Below are 18117 nucleotides of genomic sequence, written 5' to 3'. Positions count from 1 at the left end.
TTTATTTATCAAAGCGTAAAAAAATATATTTTGATAATTAATATGTAAATTTATTTCATCTGTTGTTTACACAATTACCAGTTGTATAAATTATTTTGATATATGTACATTGTAAATAGTAATGAAAATAGACATAAATAGTCATGAAATTGCTCAGATCTTTGATGTTTACATTTATTATAATACAAAAATAGGAACCAAATTAGCTTGGCACAATTCTAAATACATTTTATACAATGTCTTGTACAAAAATTGATATTGCTTTTGGCTTTTGTAGTCATAAACTACAATTTGATGTTCACTTCCTGAAGTTGTTAAAGTCAGCTGTTGAAGTCAGCTGTTGAAGTCAGCTGTTAAAGTCAGCTGTTGAAGTCAGCTGTTGAAGTCAGCTGTTAAAGTCAGCTGTTGAAGTCAGCTGTTAAAGTCAGCTGTTAAAGTCAGCTGTTGAAGTCAGCTGTTGAAGTCAGCTGTTGAAGTCAGCTGTTGAAACACTCACAGAGAGTTGCTTGAATACAATGCCCTTTTTTTAGAGGATAATTTACAACAAAATTCTCAAGAATTAGCGAGTGGGGTAAAATTTCTTTCTTGTGTCAAAGCCTAATTGCCTTCAGACTTTTGTTAAGGAATGTTTCAATTTCTACTGATAGACTTGAATCAAACAATGTGATTGTAAAGAATTCTTAATTAAATGTTAGGAGAAGTTGATCAGTAATAAAAATATACCACGTAAATACATGTATTAAACACAGGTACAGTACATATATATTTGTATACATATATACAGTACACATATATGTTTATTAAGGGAATGTTAATTGATGTGTTTTGTTCTGATAGACATTCTACAAAGCTGTCCTATACACTAGGTACATTTGTATCATGCCAACATATTCAGATACTTATTTCACAACAAGGTACTGTGTTTTTGCCTGATAACTATTGTTAAAGTCAACATGAAGACTAAATGCTTCAGAATTTTAAAAATAAATAACAGCGGATATCTCAAACTGTACTATTGATACATGACACTGTCTTACCAAGATGAACACATATCCTAAATATCAAGTTCCCACAATTAGTTGTAGGTCCATGTCAAAGTGACTTTCTAGTACTATTGAAACATGACACCGCCTTACCAAGATGAACACATATCCAACATATTAAGATCCTATGATTTGTAATGTAGAAGAAAGGGCTCAGACCAACTTTTCCTTTAAGGTAGATCAAAGGTCAAAATGTAGGTCACAGTGACTTACTTTTGATACCAACACTGTTTGTAAGGTAAAACCATATCCTAAGTATTAAGTTTCTTGATTAGTTGTGTAGACAGTAGAATCTAGACAAGTGTTTTCTTTGATGCAAATAAAAGGCTAAAATGTAGTTTAGAGTGACCTACTTTTAATATGCGACGCACCGCCTCATGAAGGTGAATCCACCACTCAAGTATAAAGTTAATGTGATTACTTGCGTAAAAGATAGGGTTGGAGAAGTCTTCTCATTGATGTAGGTCAAAGATCAAAATTTAGGTCACAGCAAACTTCTTTTGATATGAAACACAGCATCTCACCAAAGTGAAGCCATAACTTGAGCATATAGGTCTCTTGATTAGGAGTGTAAAAGATAGGGAATAAAGTTTTCCTTTGATGTAGTTCAAAGGTCAAAATAAAGGTCAGAAAGACCTAAATTTGATACATAACACATTGTCTGACCAGGGTGAACCCCTTCATCCCATGTAATGAGACAAAACACAAAAACTTGTCCCCTCCAGTTCTTGGTGGTGAACTTAAAAGGCAAGCTTTCAGCACAAACTTATATGTACAATATGATGATATGTACAATTGTATGACATCTTACAGATGTATACACAATGTATAGATATATAATCTTTCTATATGAAGCACCAGTAATATGTGATATAAATTCACTCCCTGAGAGCCTCTCTCTACTGTAGTCCCCAAATTATCATGGCAATACTTTCATGGTTGCATGTTCTCCCCAACAAATTTGTAAAGATTGATATCACCAATGAAACAAAAAAAACTCTACATTGCACATGTGGCTTGTTCAATTGCATCTAAGTGTTCACAAGAATGTATGTATCAATTTTTCACATGGGAGAAAAATCCTTAAAGATCTGCCCTTGAAATATAGTGGTGTGTACCTGATCTAAGAATATCCTTGTGATGTCAAAAGTACACTCTCTAAGTGCTCACAATCATGTAGCCCCGACTTCAAAATTTCACTCCCACAGAGCTGACGCGTGTGTAGATCTAACTAAATATGACATCAGGACTTCTCTGTGATGTCTGTAATTCACTCCCATAGAGCTGACGCGTGTGTAGATCTAACTAAATATGACATCAGGACTTCTCTGTGATGTCTGTAATTCACTCCCACAGAGCTGACACGTGTGTAGATTTAACTAAATATGACATCAGGATTTCTCTGTGATGCTTGGAATTCACTCTCTCACATTTGTTAACTCAGACTTAGGATGTCCTTTTGGTGTAGAATGTCCCTGTAATATCAGAGATCCACTCCCTTAGAGCTGAGACTCGTGTATACCTGTCTGTCTGAGAAGTAACAACACCACATTTTGATGAACCACTACTCAGGACACCAGCTAAAAACCAATGGCCTCTGGTGTCCTCACACATTAAGGGGCCTCCACTGTCACCCTACAGGTGGAATGGTAAACATTTCTTTAGATTGTTGTCAGATTATTTAGTTAGTAATTGGTGTTTTTTCTTATCAACTAAAACTGCTCTTTAGGAAAATTTTCTGAAGGACATTTTCGTCTTGCATTAGTTATTCCCATTTAAAGAAAACTATGTACAAATTTGTATGAATGACTTCAAAGTAAATCATAAATTTCAAAATCTTAATTCAAGATTGTAAACGTTAAGCTTATAAAATAAGATGTCTTACTTAGATCATACCTGACAGCCAGACAAAACCCCACTACTATAGCCAGCACATAGGGTGATGTTTGTGTCGACAACGGTTTCCATGGCAACTGTGTCCTGGCTACAATTCTCATCTTCCAACACCTGAACTTTAACCTCTCTCAGGTACTGGGGTAACTGTCCTGTATCAACAAAAGGAATAGTATGTAAATATTGTTTTCTCATTTACAAAAAATAATACAATATCACCGTCATAATTAAAATATTGATGATAATAGACATGCTACTACCTCTATCATTGTCCAAGTATCCCCATCCTGCCAAGTAGCAGTTATCATACCCATCCTCATCTGTTGGAAGACATATTGGTTGAATGACCTCTGTGAAGATCAGAGGTCGTTCCAAGTGCACCAAAGCTACATCCCAAAGGATAGAGCCAAGTCCGGTGAATGTAAAGTTGGGATGCTGTAATATTCTGTCAGCGGTAACCATGTTACTGCGAGATGTCTGGTCTCTAGAACGTTTGACAGATCCAGCAGAAGCTTGGACATAAAATGGTGTACGTGTGTAATCATGTGCCCCTGGCCTGTAACAATAAATTTATACTTAAAAAAAATACAACTCCAGTTAAAAACAGACCAACGTAAATAAAAATCTATAACACTTTTTACAGCTTAATGTTCAACAATTTGTATTCAGAAATGAATTTATTATAATCAGTACATGTAGATATTGAAATTTACATGTACATATAATTTTGTTCTTCAAGATTATTTTTACAGAGTTTTGAGAGACAAATTGTACAAAAATGAAAGTTTTTTAAAGCATTTAAGATAGTAATTCACTGAGTCTTCTCTGAGGAAGATGAAGACTAAATCATATTAATGATATTTATGCTTAACTGAATTGTCCTATTCTTCTATAATAATAAGCCATTTTTTTAAAAACAAATAGGAATTCCTGTACAAACATATAACTTACAATGCCACACAATGTCCAGCTGTTACTAGCCATTGATTGGTTAATATGGCTGCAGCACAGAGTGGCTCCCCAAGATACGTCAGAGAAACCACCCATGGCCATTTCCCCAAGGGAGATAATTCTCCACCCGCAATGTAAGCAGTGAGAAAATCTCCATTCCTCATTCCACACTCTTCAAAACAGAACAATTATACAATCACAACAAAGCTATGAAGTCAAAACAATGAAATCATAAATTGACATATTTGTCAGTTCAAGGCTTAGTAAAACATGTGAATGATACTGTCAACCTTGCATTGGACAGAACCACAGGTACACATAAATCCTACAACTAAGATAAACTAATAAGTTTTTACTTGAAAAAAGTATCCAATTTTACAGCTTTAAGTGTAATTGTTACCTTTTTTAGAACAGGAAATGTTGACCAAGCTCCCACTGGAACAGCTTGTCCTACAAATACAGATAACTAGATATTGTCACTCCGAACAGAAAAACGGGTTTATAAATTAATTACTATTGAATCTTGAAAAACATTATAATTTTTTCTAATTTTAATAAAGAATATTGTTTATATGAAAACAAAAGTTAATTAACCATGACTGATTGTTTGTGCTCATCATCATTTAAGATCAATACTGCAGTAAGATTTTTCATCTTATCCTAGAAGTACTTACACATTTACAATATTACCAAGGATATGTGGAATTTCAGACATTGTAATGTCTGATTTGATTTCAAAGTACGAGTTTTGAGAGGATGAAGTCTCTGGTGTGTATACTGTCTGGATAGACTTCCTGAAAAATGCAGTAATGATTTTATACTTAAATTAGAAGTAAACATTTAACAGCTGATAACACTATTTCTATATAAAGGGTTATTTGTTAAGAGAAGAAACAATTCTACAAATCAACATGACAATAAATATTCTTTAGTGAATAACAAATTAGTCAGAAGAAAACTAAACACAACAAACAAAAAATAAATCATTTTAATCTCAAATCTACGAATTTCACATCAAGCAAACTTTTGTTGTCTACATAATTTATAAAAAGACCATTTTTTTGAAACATCATCTCAAGATTTCCCCATGCAGATTTCTAAAACTCACTCATGTCCAAGATGTAGGCACATGTGATCACTCAATTGCTGTGTCCAGTTGGTGTTACAGAGGGGCTGGATATGGTTTGAGTGCCAGACCAACAGCTGACCACTGGTCAAGTTTTGATCTGATTGGTTGCCAGTTGAGAGGGAAACTGAAAGAAAAGGCTAATACGCTAGTCTGTATATGCTCTCAACACAACTCAATGTTATAGAAAGAAAAAGATCTGTTCTGAGGCTGCAGTTTTAGGAAAGTCATCTGTTTTGAATGGCTCTGTTATACTTCCTGGAAGTATCTGTTCAGAGATCAGGATATGGATATATGTTAACATTTGTTTGAATTGTCTTAATCTAAACTTGATAATTACTTACAACAATTAAGCTCATCTTCACCCCGGGAACAGTCTTGGTGACCATCACATACAGTATCCATAGCAACACATTGATAGTCAGAGCACTTAAATTCTTCACTGCTGCAGTGGTCTAGAGAATTTTACATATAATATCAGTTTAGAATTAATACAGAAAACACACGAACCTGAAAAATCCATATACCTTACTGATTATACATTGCTTCTACAGGAATGTTGTTACACATAGCTACAGGTTTTTGTATTAATGATCTATATGGTGTCCTATTGATAAACACACCATTTACAACCAAAACCCTATTCCAGAAAGATAGTTCACATTTGTCACTGCTGTTTCTTTCGGACACCTGTAGTACTTGCTAAATCTCTTGTCTGATAGGGTCAGCATTGCATCAATGTTACTGACTGCTGAGTGAACATTTACAAAAATCATTCTGACAGGTATACATAATAAATAAAATTCTGACCAACACATCAAAACATACCAAGGTCATCAAGAACCATCACTACTTGAAATTACTGCAATATCCAACAAAGTGTCTCTCTATACAGACTTACCACAGTTTTTCTCATCAGTCCCGTTAATACAGTCCCAGAATCCATCACAGGCCCATTCTTGTCGTATACAGCCCCCATCCTGGCAGGCTATCTCTGTCTGAGGTTCACACGCTGCCATCAAAGATAATTGTTTTATATTTAAACTGTCATATTTTTTTTTTTTAATTTAGCACTAAATAAGTAACTTAAACTTTCAAAGATTTTAAATTGAGTGTAGTAGATGGAAGTTATTCCAAGCATCCCTTGTAACCTTGATAACTCACCACACTGTGTCTCATCACTATTGTCATAGCAATCGTCCACACCATCACACCAATCAGATGCCTGGATGAACACTCCATTGTCACATCGCTTGTAGCCAGGTCTGAAGGCTGTTAATCATAATTAATACGACTGAATTAAATACAGAACAACTCAACAATGACAGGTAGAAAGGTAAATCACTCCATCAGTTTAAACCATGGACTCTGTAACAGTTTCAGATCAAGATATTATATATCTGTTATGGTCTTGCATATGAGTAAAACTTTCAATGAAGATTTAACTGAAGTGATTTTGAATTAAAGCTTTCAGTTTTCTAGTTAAGACAGTTTCTTCCTGATGAAACTTCTCCCGACATAATTGTAAAATTTAATAATATAAAAGTATACATACGGCACCCTAGCTCGTCACTCAAGTCCTCACAGTCAAACACCTGGTTACATCTACTAGAATGAGACCACAAGCAGAGTCCCGAGGCACACTGGAAACCAAAACACCCTATAACAGAAACAGAGACAGCCCAGAGTCACATTGGCAACCTAGATACTCTGTAGCAACACTTTAAATGGTTACCTAGACACCCTGTAGCAACACTGGTTACCTAGACACCCTGTAGCAACACTGGTTACCTAGACACCCTGTAGCAACACTGGTTACCTAGACACCCTGTACCAACACTTTGGTGACGTAGACACCCTGTAGTAACACTGGTTACCTAGACACCCTGTAGTAACACTGGTTACCTAGACACCCTGAAGCAACACTTTTGTTACCTAGATACCCTGTAGCAACACTGGTTACCTAGACACACTGTAGCAACACTTTGGTTACCAAGATACTCTGTAGCAACACTGGTTACCTAGACACACTGTAGCAACACTTTGGTTACCTAGACACCCTGTAGCAACACTGGTTACCTAGATACCTTGTAGTAACACTGGTTACCTAGACACCCTGCAGCAACAGTGGTTACCAAGATACACTGTAGCAACACTATGGCTACCTAGACACCCTGTAGCAACACTGGTTACCTAGACACCCTGTAGCAACACTTTGGTTACCAAGATACCCAGAACAATATTAGGGTTTTAGACATATCATAACAACCATAAAATGATTTCTTTCATATCTCATTCCATCAAATACAATTTGGTTGTAAATTTTTGACAAATTCATTGTAACCAATTATCATAAAAGAACTCATTTTTGTTAGTGCACAAACAACTTGGAATAAATTAGTGCAATACTGAATTTGTGCACTTGCAATAATTGTTATATCAATGACATACAGAAACTGTATTTAGTGCAACTATACTTTAGTACAATAATTCCAAAGCACTAGAATAGGATAGCCACTGAAATATATACATTTCTGCATATCAACACAAAATTATAATTACCTGAGCAGTTGAATTCATCAGTCTTGTCCTTACATTGCAGATATCTGTCGCACCTAGCTGAACTAGACACACACTGACCACTGCTACATTTGAACTGACCACTCCCACAACCTGATCAATTTGAAACATATTTTATGGTTAACATTTATCACTCAAAATAATAAAACACAGGTTTTGAAATTTGTCTAGATCCTTTTCCATGGACAAATCTCTACTGGTAATTTAACAGGACTTTTATTGTCCACAGACACATTTAGCAACATTCTATTGTTTCTGTTGATGTCCAATAAAAAAGGGACTCCTTACTTTGACTTTTCCTCTTTCATTACCTCCAGACACATGTAAGGGAACATATCTATAGTCAGTAGTTTTATTCTGAAAGGTTGGATTCATTGCTGTGTTACTATCAATGAAGATGACATGTTAAGATCTTTATGTGGTACAGAAACTCTCATGTCTACCCGTGTCTAATAACATAACCATTATACATACTGCAGTCCTTAGATTCATCACTGGCATCAGGACAGTGGACAACCCCATCACAAAACCTGCTGGCTGGTACACAGGTGCCATCATCACATGGTGCCTGACCAGTGGGGCACCGGATACCTAAGGCAAAGATTCGAGAGTTTTAAAAATACATCTTTCTGTATCAATGAGACATTATATTGATTAAGAACATTATGTTTTTGGATTAAATTTTACTCTTTCAATTGCTACTGTCAATTAATCTGTAACATGCTTAGATAATATCAGTTTTATATTGAAATCCTTTATAACAAAAGTACTTTGCCAAACATGTACCTGAGACTGTAGTGGTAATGACTGCAGTAGGGGATGTGATTATAGATGTTGTTCCAGTTGAAGTGGCAAGTTTGAATGTGGCTGTAGGGGCAGCTGAAGATGTGGTGGCAGGTTGGAATGTGGCTGTAGAGGCAGCTGAAGATGTGGTGGCAGGTTGGAATGTGACTGTAGGGGCAACTGAGGCTGTGGTTGCAGGTTTGAATGTGGCTGCATGGGCAGCTGAGGTTGAGGTGGCAGGTTGGAATGTGGCTGCAGGGGCAGCTGAGGTTGTGGTGGCAAGTTGGAACATGGCTGTGGCATTAGTAGTGGCAACAGTTGCGGCTGTTGCTATGGGGACAGCTGTGATGATAGTTGTTGCAGAAGCTAAGGAGACAGTAGTGGCTGTGGAAATAGCTTTGATAGAAGTGGTAGCTGTGGCAACAACTGTAGTTGTGGCGGTGGACCCTGCACTCTCACTGGAGTACATAGGTGTTGTCTCCTTCACAAGGAGGGTGTGATATGCAGACGACAGAGTGGCACTTTGGTTCTCATTCTCATTATCCCGAGAAGACAACAGAGATCTAGAGACCAGGGTGGGAACTACTGTGGAAAAGTGGTAGGTAGATTTTAATGTACTGGGCGTCACTGTAATTGGGTCAAATGTCGATGAGGACTGTTCAGATGTTGAGAGGTAAGAGATCTTTGGCATAGACAGATGCAAGGACTCTGAGGTAGGTACTAGTGTTGTAGATACTGGATATTGTGTGAAAGAAGAGGAGGGAGAAGAATTTGATGTCTGACTGGGACCAAGAACAAAACTAGATAAAGAAAAGGAAACATATACCTTTGAATGAGAAACATCAGCTGTGGTAACCTTAATATTCTCCTCTACAGATGGAGAAAGAATACCTGTGGGGGAAGACCAGGCATACTCTGAAGAGGTTTGTAAAATGGGTGACAAAGGTGGGGAAGTAGAATGACCTTCTGATGTAGAGGAAACACCTGTCCAATTTTCTGATGTTATGGATGACAAAGAGAACTCAGACGACATGTCAAGCTGAGATACTAGTGACTGTAAATGTTTTGTTGACTCTTGAGTAGTTTTAACAAGTGAAAGGTTCTCTAACCTCGAAAATGAGGTCATAAAATCACCAGGAAAAAATGAGGATGCAAGTTGAACGTTTGAGGGTTGATTTTCGTTATTTGTCAGCTCAAAAGTGGACAGGGGCATCAAGGACATATCAAACGTGTCAAAGGAAGAGGATGGTGATATAAAGTGTCCTGATGACATTGTTAGACTGGTTTCCATGGTTACAGAAGCAGACACCTCAGATGGAAAGAAAGACACTAAACTGTCACTAAATATGGATGACTGAGGGACATCAGTGATGTGTTGGGTACTGATGACAGGTTGACTTCGGGAAGGCTTGATATCAAAGTCTAAACTCGGAGTCGGACTAGAAGGTAAAACAGATCCTAATGATGATTCTGATGACAAACGTGATATGACTGATGATTTGATAACAATGGATGAAGAAGTTCTAGAGTGCTGTGGTATAATGAAGGAACTTGTGGTATGATCAACATTTGTATGGACAATGTTTGAGGTCATGTCCCCTAATGACCCTATGCTACCAAGGAGATTTCCAGTACTTTGTGACCATCTCAATGTCTCCACTCCAGTCCTGTCTGTGTAGGACAATGTTGAGTCTCCCAATAAGGCTTCAGCACGGATTGGCTGTCTAGAATCTGTAATTCCAAAATGAACTAGTTTTATCATGTTTGTGAAACTCTGTAAGACTTAACCTGATTACAAGAGATAAAACTGTAACTTTGTGATTAATATCAGGGTTACCTTTGGTTTTTTTAATCTATTGAAGACTTACAGCATATGTCATTCAACATTATTACAAATAACACAGCAGACACACAAAGAGGAAATGTTTTCCTATATCTACAAGACTACGACAAAATGTACCATTTTCTGCAGTGAGTAGGACAGTAGTGACCACTGCAACCATCACCACTGTTAAGGTGAGACACACCACACCCAACACTAAAACACGCCTTGTCACAGCACGGTATTTCTGGCTGTCTGGGTCACCATACATATCAAATCGCTCCATCACTATGGTAACGGCTGACCTTCTTCTCCTCCGACTTACAGATCCAGATCTCAGCCCATTGTGATACTGAATCCTGTCATGTAGTCAGGCTTTAACAAAAAAAAACAACAAAAGATATGTTTTGTCATTTATGTTTTATGTTGAGCAATTGAAAGTTAAAAGGCAATTTTGAATGATCTTCCTCGTTCCAACTTTTGCTGCACTTTTGAAATAACAGGAAGTAATTTTTTGACAACAGAAAGTACAACTATCAGTAACAATACCATTGTAATGACAATTCCATTCACAGGGTTCACCTAGGAATCTACGATGACAATCTCATTCAGAGTGAATAAAAGACCTGATAACTGATTAACAGATACGTGAAGTTAGATTTTCAGTCAAGAATATCTCCATCGGGAAGGTATTGCCACAAACAAACAAAAAAATGTATTGAATTAAGTCTGTGGTTTTGCGAGTACTGATTGTAAAAAGAAAATAAAATGTGTTTAGTTTGAAGTCATCACTTTTTCTGACTTACTGATATATGATGTAAACTGTTAATACAAATCTGTCGTTCATAACATTACAACATGTATGTCCTTAATTGATTGAGTATATAAATCTTGTCTGCTCTCTCACAATGATTATCATTTTCTTGTGTGTTACGTAACGAGAACATTTATTTACCAATTTCTATCATATACGTACATGTAATAGGTTATCACCCCTGATGAGCAGATAACACAACGGATGTATGTGTATGTGTGTTGTTATTTCCGTTGTGACATTTGTGACACTGTTCGACTCCCGTAATATTTGACACTTACATATCCTATGTATACACACGTGTATTGATGACAGAGTCACAGTCTGTTTATGTGAACCTGTATCAAGACTCTCCGTGCGAAACGTTCAAAAAATTAACCACAAACATTGATATATGGAGTAACTTTTGTCACAAAAATTACGACATACCTTATTGAAACCTAGGGAGCCATCCTGCCTCTTGTCAACCTCTCCGCGCGACTTGGCTTATCTCCCCCCTTGTGCTCTTCACCTCACCGATTTTTACCTGTTCGTCACACAAAGGTCAACAGTCACCAAAACTGTGGTCCTCTTATCTCGTTAACCACTTTCCTTAGATTAACTTTGATCTCTGCGATTGTCAAACTTCCAGATTCTCCTAACATTTCAACAATGTTAGCTAAACAGCGGATGTGTTTGACCCATCCCTAAATTCCGTGCAACATGAGGGATCTCAAATAGGGTATATCGGATAGGTGTATTACAGACTCTAGAATTTAATTTGTAAATCTGAAAATATTCATTAAAATCGCTTATCACGGAAGTCGTATATCAGGATTTCTTCACGGGTATGGACGTACCCGTAATCTCACGGATGTCTTACCCAGAGACGTATAATACAGATATTTATATATTATACGTCCATACTTTCCTGTCCTGTAGGATTTACGACACCGTTTACGATTTTTTTCATTAACATGATCCCGACTTTTATCACCGGTTTTAAACTGTAGACTGGTATCTACATAAGAAATATACATTTACATGTATCATACTGTAAATCGGTTTATTTTCGCGTAGACGGCTAGATTAGCGGTAAAAGAATCCATGCCCACCAATTATATAATTACATTGCATGTACCTGAATCATGAAAACCGCCTCCACTTCACGGAGTATTACGGAACACGGACAGGAAAGTGACCGATCATGGTGATGTTAAAGGATAATTATTTATAAGTTCTGAATTGTGTTGAAACCACAAGTAACACGAGTCAGAAAGGCAGATATATAAGATGTTCCTGCACGTGTCTATACCGCATTTAAATGTTCCAAGTAAACTCGCTGCATGTTTGATCAATTACAAACGATATCTAAACAATTGTTGACCCTAACCCTAGAAAAATCATGGATTTGGCTGAAAGCCTCTGTCTTCGTATTAAATACATTAAAAACTATAAATATATATATAAATATAAAATATCACGGACTTGGAAATATCAATGACTCTTAAATCAATACAAGTTATAGGTCTAGAATTCACAGACTATTTCTTGGTAATATTTTATACAACAAATGTTCAAATTTTCTAATCACCGGTATTTGTTTGGGCAGATGACTAGATATATAAACAACTCTAAATGTAGTGACCACTCTCATCCTACGGTATTTTAGAGTTGAAAGGTTCCAGTATATGCACATGCAAGTGTAGCCTGACTGACACATTTGTTGGACATAGACTTATCGATGTATGTAAACGATCTTTTGACTATACCCAGGATAATTTCAATTTCATAGGCTAGCTTGATAGTGAGGTTATATTTTGGGACGCCGCTCTTCTGATGACGAATATCACAATCTGTCAAAGCGTCATGGGTTGACTTAACACTTGGTTTTGATTATAAGGTTAACGAATGCTTATTTATTTAGGAGTCTTAACCTTCAGTATTGATCAATGCATTGTACATATGTGAATACACCCATCCGACGGTCCTGTCCACATATCCGGGTAGTTCTGAACGTCAGCCCTGTTGACACCTTCTTCTGAACGTGAGTCACAAAAGGACGGTCGTCAGCATCACAACGTTTTAATTTACACATTCCTGTTGCAGGTCTGCTCTAAGGTCAGAGTTAAAGTAACGGTTCAAAGGTCAATGCCTGTCCGGAAATTTTCTGTCGAAGAGTTAGAATTACTGTTATAAGTGTCCTTTACTCGCAATCACAGCAATGGCGCCAGATGTCAGAATTCTGTGACCTTTGTCCAAGATATTGATAACTTTTAATATCTTCAAACTTTTGGTAATAGACGTGTTTCATAATTTGGTACCAACTACTCACTTTTACCTAGAGTTGTTGAGACGATTGTGATTTTTCATATCTGAGTGCCAAAGGTCAAGGTTAGAGGTCGAAGACATAAAAAAAAACTATTCCTCTGAAGGAATTTCAAGTATTCCAACCTTGCACAAGGTATGTAAAAAAGACGATTGAATTATGATCTCCACTTTTGAGGCTGTGGTCAATTTTTCCAAATCTATTCCCCCGTGTCATTACAAACCGTCATAATGATTTTCTAGAGATCACAGACATGCACTGTTTTGCCCTGACTACTGGATGTAGCAGCATCTGCATGGCGAGGTGAAGAAAACCTATTTTCTTGAGACAAATTTCATGGGTGCTGTAGAATATGTGTGCTGCATTTTACTGTCTCTCTACTATACACTATCGTCATCAAGGGCAACACCTACCAGGGTCACAAATCTCCAGACACAGATACAACTGATAATTTAGACACTATATGTAGACTCAGATACAACTGATAATTTAGACACTATATGTAGACTCAGATACCACTGCTAATTTAGACACTATATGTAGACTCAGATACCACTGCTAATTTAGACACTATATGTAGACTCAGATACAACTGCTAATTTAGACACTATATGTAGACTCAGATACAACTGCTAATTTAGACACTATATGTTCCAGTTCCCAGCAGAGCTAAGGATTTATTTCTGATTGTGTCACCCTTTAAGTTCTCTTTCTTTCCAGCAGACTTTGGCTACTGGTCAAACATCATGACAATGGACCTTTTTGGATAAACGCATCAGTCTATGTCTTTGAAAGAGGGCCAAGGTCATTCCTTAGGATTGGTCAGCCTTCATCATACCATAACAAGGTACTGACCAATATTCAGAAGTTTAAAGGAAAAACTTTGGTGACCAACCAGTTACCTTCAAATGTGGCCAGATAGTATTTATTATCAGCATCCATGCAATCTGGTAGACAGCTACATACAGATTATTTATCTATCACGAAGACGTCATTCATATTGACAATAAATACAATCAGATCATTATATCTATATTTCAGATATTATTTAAGAGCATTGACACATCCATTTGATTAAATTATGAACGTTTTCCATGTATAAGACAAGAAAAATCTCCAGTTGGAGAATTTCTGGTATGAATGTTGAGGTTGATCTTCTAGACTTCAGATGGATACCTAATGGTATACAGAGGTCTCTTAAAGAGTGGTAAATAATATAAAAGATGGGCAACAAATCTGAAGCCAGGTAGGCCAATAATATATTCCACATTTTTCTCATTTTCCCTGTGTTTTGTTTATTAGAATAGATTCCTGAAAATCCTGATCATCTTAAACAAGATCACACCTCATGTGTATTGTCAGAGGCAATGTGTAAAGCGTTAATGTGAGGCAGTTCAACCTGACTTTAAAATAATGTCATAATATTGTAATTTGATCTGATGTTTTTACACATGTCAATACAATCCAGACAATGCAGAAACTAAATATAGCCACTTAAGCTGATGACTAGCTGTTCAGGTAGTGATTACCATTACTAGTGGCCCTTCAGGTAGTGATTACCATTACTAGTGGCCCTTCAGGTAGTGATTACCATTACTAGTGGCCGTGCAGGTAGTGATTACCATTACTAGTGGCCCTTCAGGTAGTGATTACCATTACTAGTGGCCCTTCAGGTAGTGATTACCATTACTAGTGGCCCTTCAGGTAGTGATTACCATTACTAGTGGCCGTGCAGGTAGTGATTACCATTACTAGTGGCCCTTCAGGTAGTGATTACCATTACTAGTGGCCCTTCAGGTAGTGATTACCATTACTAGTGGTCCTTCAGGTAGCGATTACCATTACTAGTGGCCCTTCAGGTAGTGATTACCATTACTAGTGGCCCTTCAGGTAGTGATTACCATTACTCGTGGTCCTTCAGGTAGCGATTACCATTACTAGTGGCCCTTCAGGTAGTGATTACCATTACTAGTGGCCCTTCAGGTAGTGATTACCATTACTAGTGGCCCTTCAGGTAGCGATTACCATTACTAGTGGCCCTTCAGGTAGTGATTACCATTACTAGTGGCCCTTCAGGTAGTGATTACCATTACTAGTAGCCGTGCAGGTAGTGATTACCATTACTAGTGGCCCTTCAGGTAGTGATTACCATTACTAGTAGCCGTGCAGGTAGTGATTACCATTACTAGTAGCCGTGCAGGTAGTGATTACCATTACTAGTGGCCCTTCAGGTAGTGATTACCATTACTAGTGGCCCTTCAGGTAGTGATTACCATTACTAGTGGCCCTTCAGGTAGTGATTACCATTACTAGTGGCCCTTCAGGTAGTGATTACCATTACTAGTAGCCGTGCAGGTAGTGATTACCATTACTAGTGGCCCTTCAGGTAGTGATTACCATTACTAGTGGCCCTTCAGGTAGTGATTACCATTACTAGTGGCCCTTCAGTTAGTGATTACCATTACTAGTAGCCCTTCAGGTAGTGATTACCATTACTAGAGCAGAGAACAAACAAAAAACAAGCACACAATTCTATATTTTAATATTTCAACTGTATTTTATTCAAAGAATCATAAAAAAATATCTTCAACAAATAGTTGTATAACTTCATGATATTGTATAATATTAATAATGCAGTCAGTAAACAAATATTATTGTCAAAAATGATTGATGTAGTTACTGATCAATTTTATACAGTAGTGTAGTGGAGAAGGAGGAGAAGGAGGAGGAGGAAGAGGTGAAATCTAGATTACCCTGGGAAAACACAGATAACCAGGTGATTCCATACCTTTCCACATTCAATGGGGGATGGAATGTGAAAAGGTATGGGATCACAAGTTGGACAGCAAAACAAGCACCAGCATCAGCTGCTACCAGGTGTAGATACAGTAGTTTACCAATTCTTGTGTGAAATAAATGTGTATATAGATGAAAATAAACTACATTTCAGACAACTGATGACTAACCTCCCCCTCCCACCATTTTGCCGTCAACCAACAGATATGAGGATCAACATATGACTAACCCCTCCCCCTCCCATTGTCTGCCATCAACCAACAGATGTAAGAATCAGCTGACTACTAACCCCTTATCCTCTTATCTAATTTCCAAATGTAGTTTATTGCACAACAGGTAAAAATAGCACACACAGCCATAAGAGTTACTCAATACAAACCTATCTGTGGTGACATAGGTCTACCTGTATCATGGAATGTTACTGTGGCAAATATAACAAGAGGCCCATTTGGCCTGTATCACTTATCCTCTTATCTAATTTCCAAATGTAGTTTATTGCACAACAGGTAAAAATAGCACACACAGCCATTTGGCCTGTATCACTCACCTGGTTTGAGATAATTCTTTACAACTGACAACAAAAGAATAATTCATATAGAACAGCATAGTTGCACATGTATTCATGACTAACGGCCCATGCATAGATCTAGATGTCACAGACAACACTATTTAACTGGAAAATTTCAGAATGTGAAATTTCAGTCTTTCCAGACCTCATAACCCCTAAATATGCACCCATAACGTGAATAACTTGGAAGAAGTTAATTAATTCATAAAAGGAATGTAAAAATAAAGATGAGAGGGTTTGTCCCTTGAATACTTTTAATTACATGCAAGTTAATTTGTACATCAATAGATATTTTATGGGTTCATACAAATTATCAGTCTACAGTACCGGCTAAAATAAGCAGCTTGTACTAAAGAGATCATTGTTGTGCCAGACGTTCTATAAACACATTCTCTTCTCAGTAATAAGTATATGTTGGTTCTATCAAATTATATAACAGATTGAGTTCCCTCCCATTACCTAAGAGCTGAAATCTGCCAGAAAGATTCTGTGTTGAATTTTGAACCTTTGCACATTGCTACATTAATAGACTGAGGGGTCTGGTTTTAACAATTTAAAATCTACACTCCTACTGACCCTCCTACTGTATACTAAAAATGAAAAATGTAGATTTTATAGAATTTTTAAAAGTTTAACCTTAATTTCCTCTTTTGGGTCCCACCCCTCAGCCCCAAGGGAGTTTACCAACTTCTCTCTAACAATTTAGAATTCATCTCCCATGAGGGTATATTTAACCAATGGTTAGAATCCATGCAGTGGATCTGGAGGAAAAGTCTTTTAAAGGAAAAGTTGATGACGGACAAAGCACAATGGCATAAGCCAGGCAGATAAGCTAATTATTAAAACATTATCACCTGAATTAACTTGGTCATGAATTAAATGTTTCATTTAAAAAACAATAGCAAGTGTGTTATGACAAGAAAATCTTATATCTATGAGAAAATATACATGAAGTAACAATACAAAACCTGAAAGTAAAATTGAAAATATATCAATATCATTCCATTTGAAAATGCATATTGTTAAGTAAAATGTTTTCCTTATCAATAAAAACAAATTGCCTTAATGGACAGATGGTTTGATAAGGCAGGCAATGTAAATTGGTTAATAATTCATTGTCTAAAACAATTATTACAACTTCATATCCAGAGATCAATCTTTAATTTTATTTCCTCGAGTCCTTATTAACTTCATTGCTAAAAACAATGGGTCCTACAATATAAGTTTTTCCAAAAAATCTAGTTCCATCAAAATTCCATGAGTACAGGGCTCCCATATCGATCAACTACTGCATGTCTTAAAGTTTATACTTTTGAATATTTTCTTTTGTAATGATGGAGCACCATATATATATATATATATTTCTTTTCAATGTAGTGGTATGTGTTTTGATATTTATGTTTGAATGATTCAGATGCTAGATATTTGTCTTC

At 36.7% G+C, this 18117-nt stretch overlaps 1 protein-coding gene across 1 annotated transcript; it reads right to left on the bottom strand.

Moving 5' to 3' along the window:
* Positions 1-2489: 2489 nt before the first annotated feature.
* Positions 2490-17199, bottom strand: LOC132550203 (uncharacterized). The gene is made up of 17 exons (XM_060214236.1): positions 17144-17199; positions 16664-16687; positions 10337-10557; positions 8380-10107; positions 8068-8184; positions 7576-7686; positions 6569-6673; positions 6178-6285; positions 5915-6025; positions 5358-5468; positions 4996-5140; positions 4562-4681; positions 4288-4337; positions 3888-4059; positions 3197-3492; positions 2940-3088; positions 2490-2678 (listed from the first exon to the last, which is right to left on the bottom strand). The coding sequence occupies exons 1-17, from the start codon at positions 17197-17199 to the stop codon at positions 2490-2492; spliced, it is 3813 nt and encodes a 1270-aa protein (XP_060070219.1).
* Between the last annotated feature and the right edge of the window lie 918 nt (positions 17200-18117).

This window comes from Ylistrum balloti, unplaced genomic scaffold (assembly GCF_031769215.1).
Source record: "Ylistrum balloti isolate Yb309-2 unplaced genomic scaffold, AGI_CSIRO_Ybal_v1 Utg370110, whole genome shotgun sequence".
Classification (NCBI taxonomy): domain Eukaryota; kingdom Metazoa; phylum Mollusca; class Bivalvia; order Pectinida; family Pectinidae; genus Ylistrum; species Ylistrum balloti.
Note: the sequence above shows the minus strand (reverse complement) of the source record. Positions and strands in the feature narration are given on the sequence as shown.

Coding starts and splice junctions, on each gene's coding strand:
- LOC132550203 (XM_060214236.1), bottom strand. CDS start 17,199: ATGTGCAAAGGTTCAAAATTCAACACAGAATCTTTCTGGCAGATTTCA. Junction 16,688..17,143: donor TGGCAGATTTCAGCTCTTAG/GTAATGGGAGGG, acceptor TTTTGTTGTCAG/TTGTAAAGAATTATCTCAAA. Junction 8,185..8,379: donor CATTACCACTACAGTCTCAG/GTACATGTTTGG, acceptor TCTTTGCCTTAG/GTATCCGGTGCCCCACTGGT.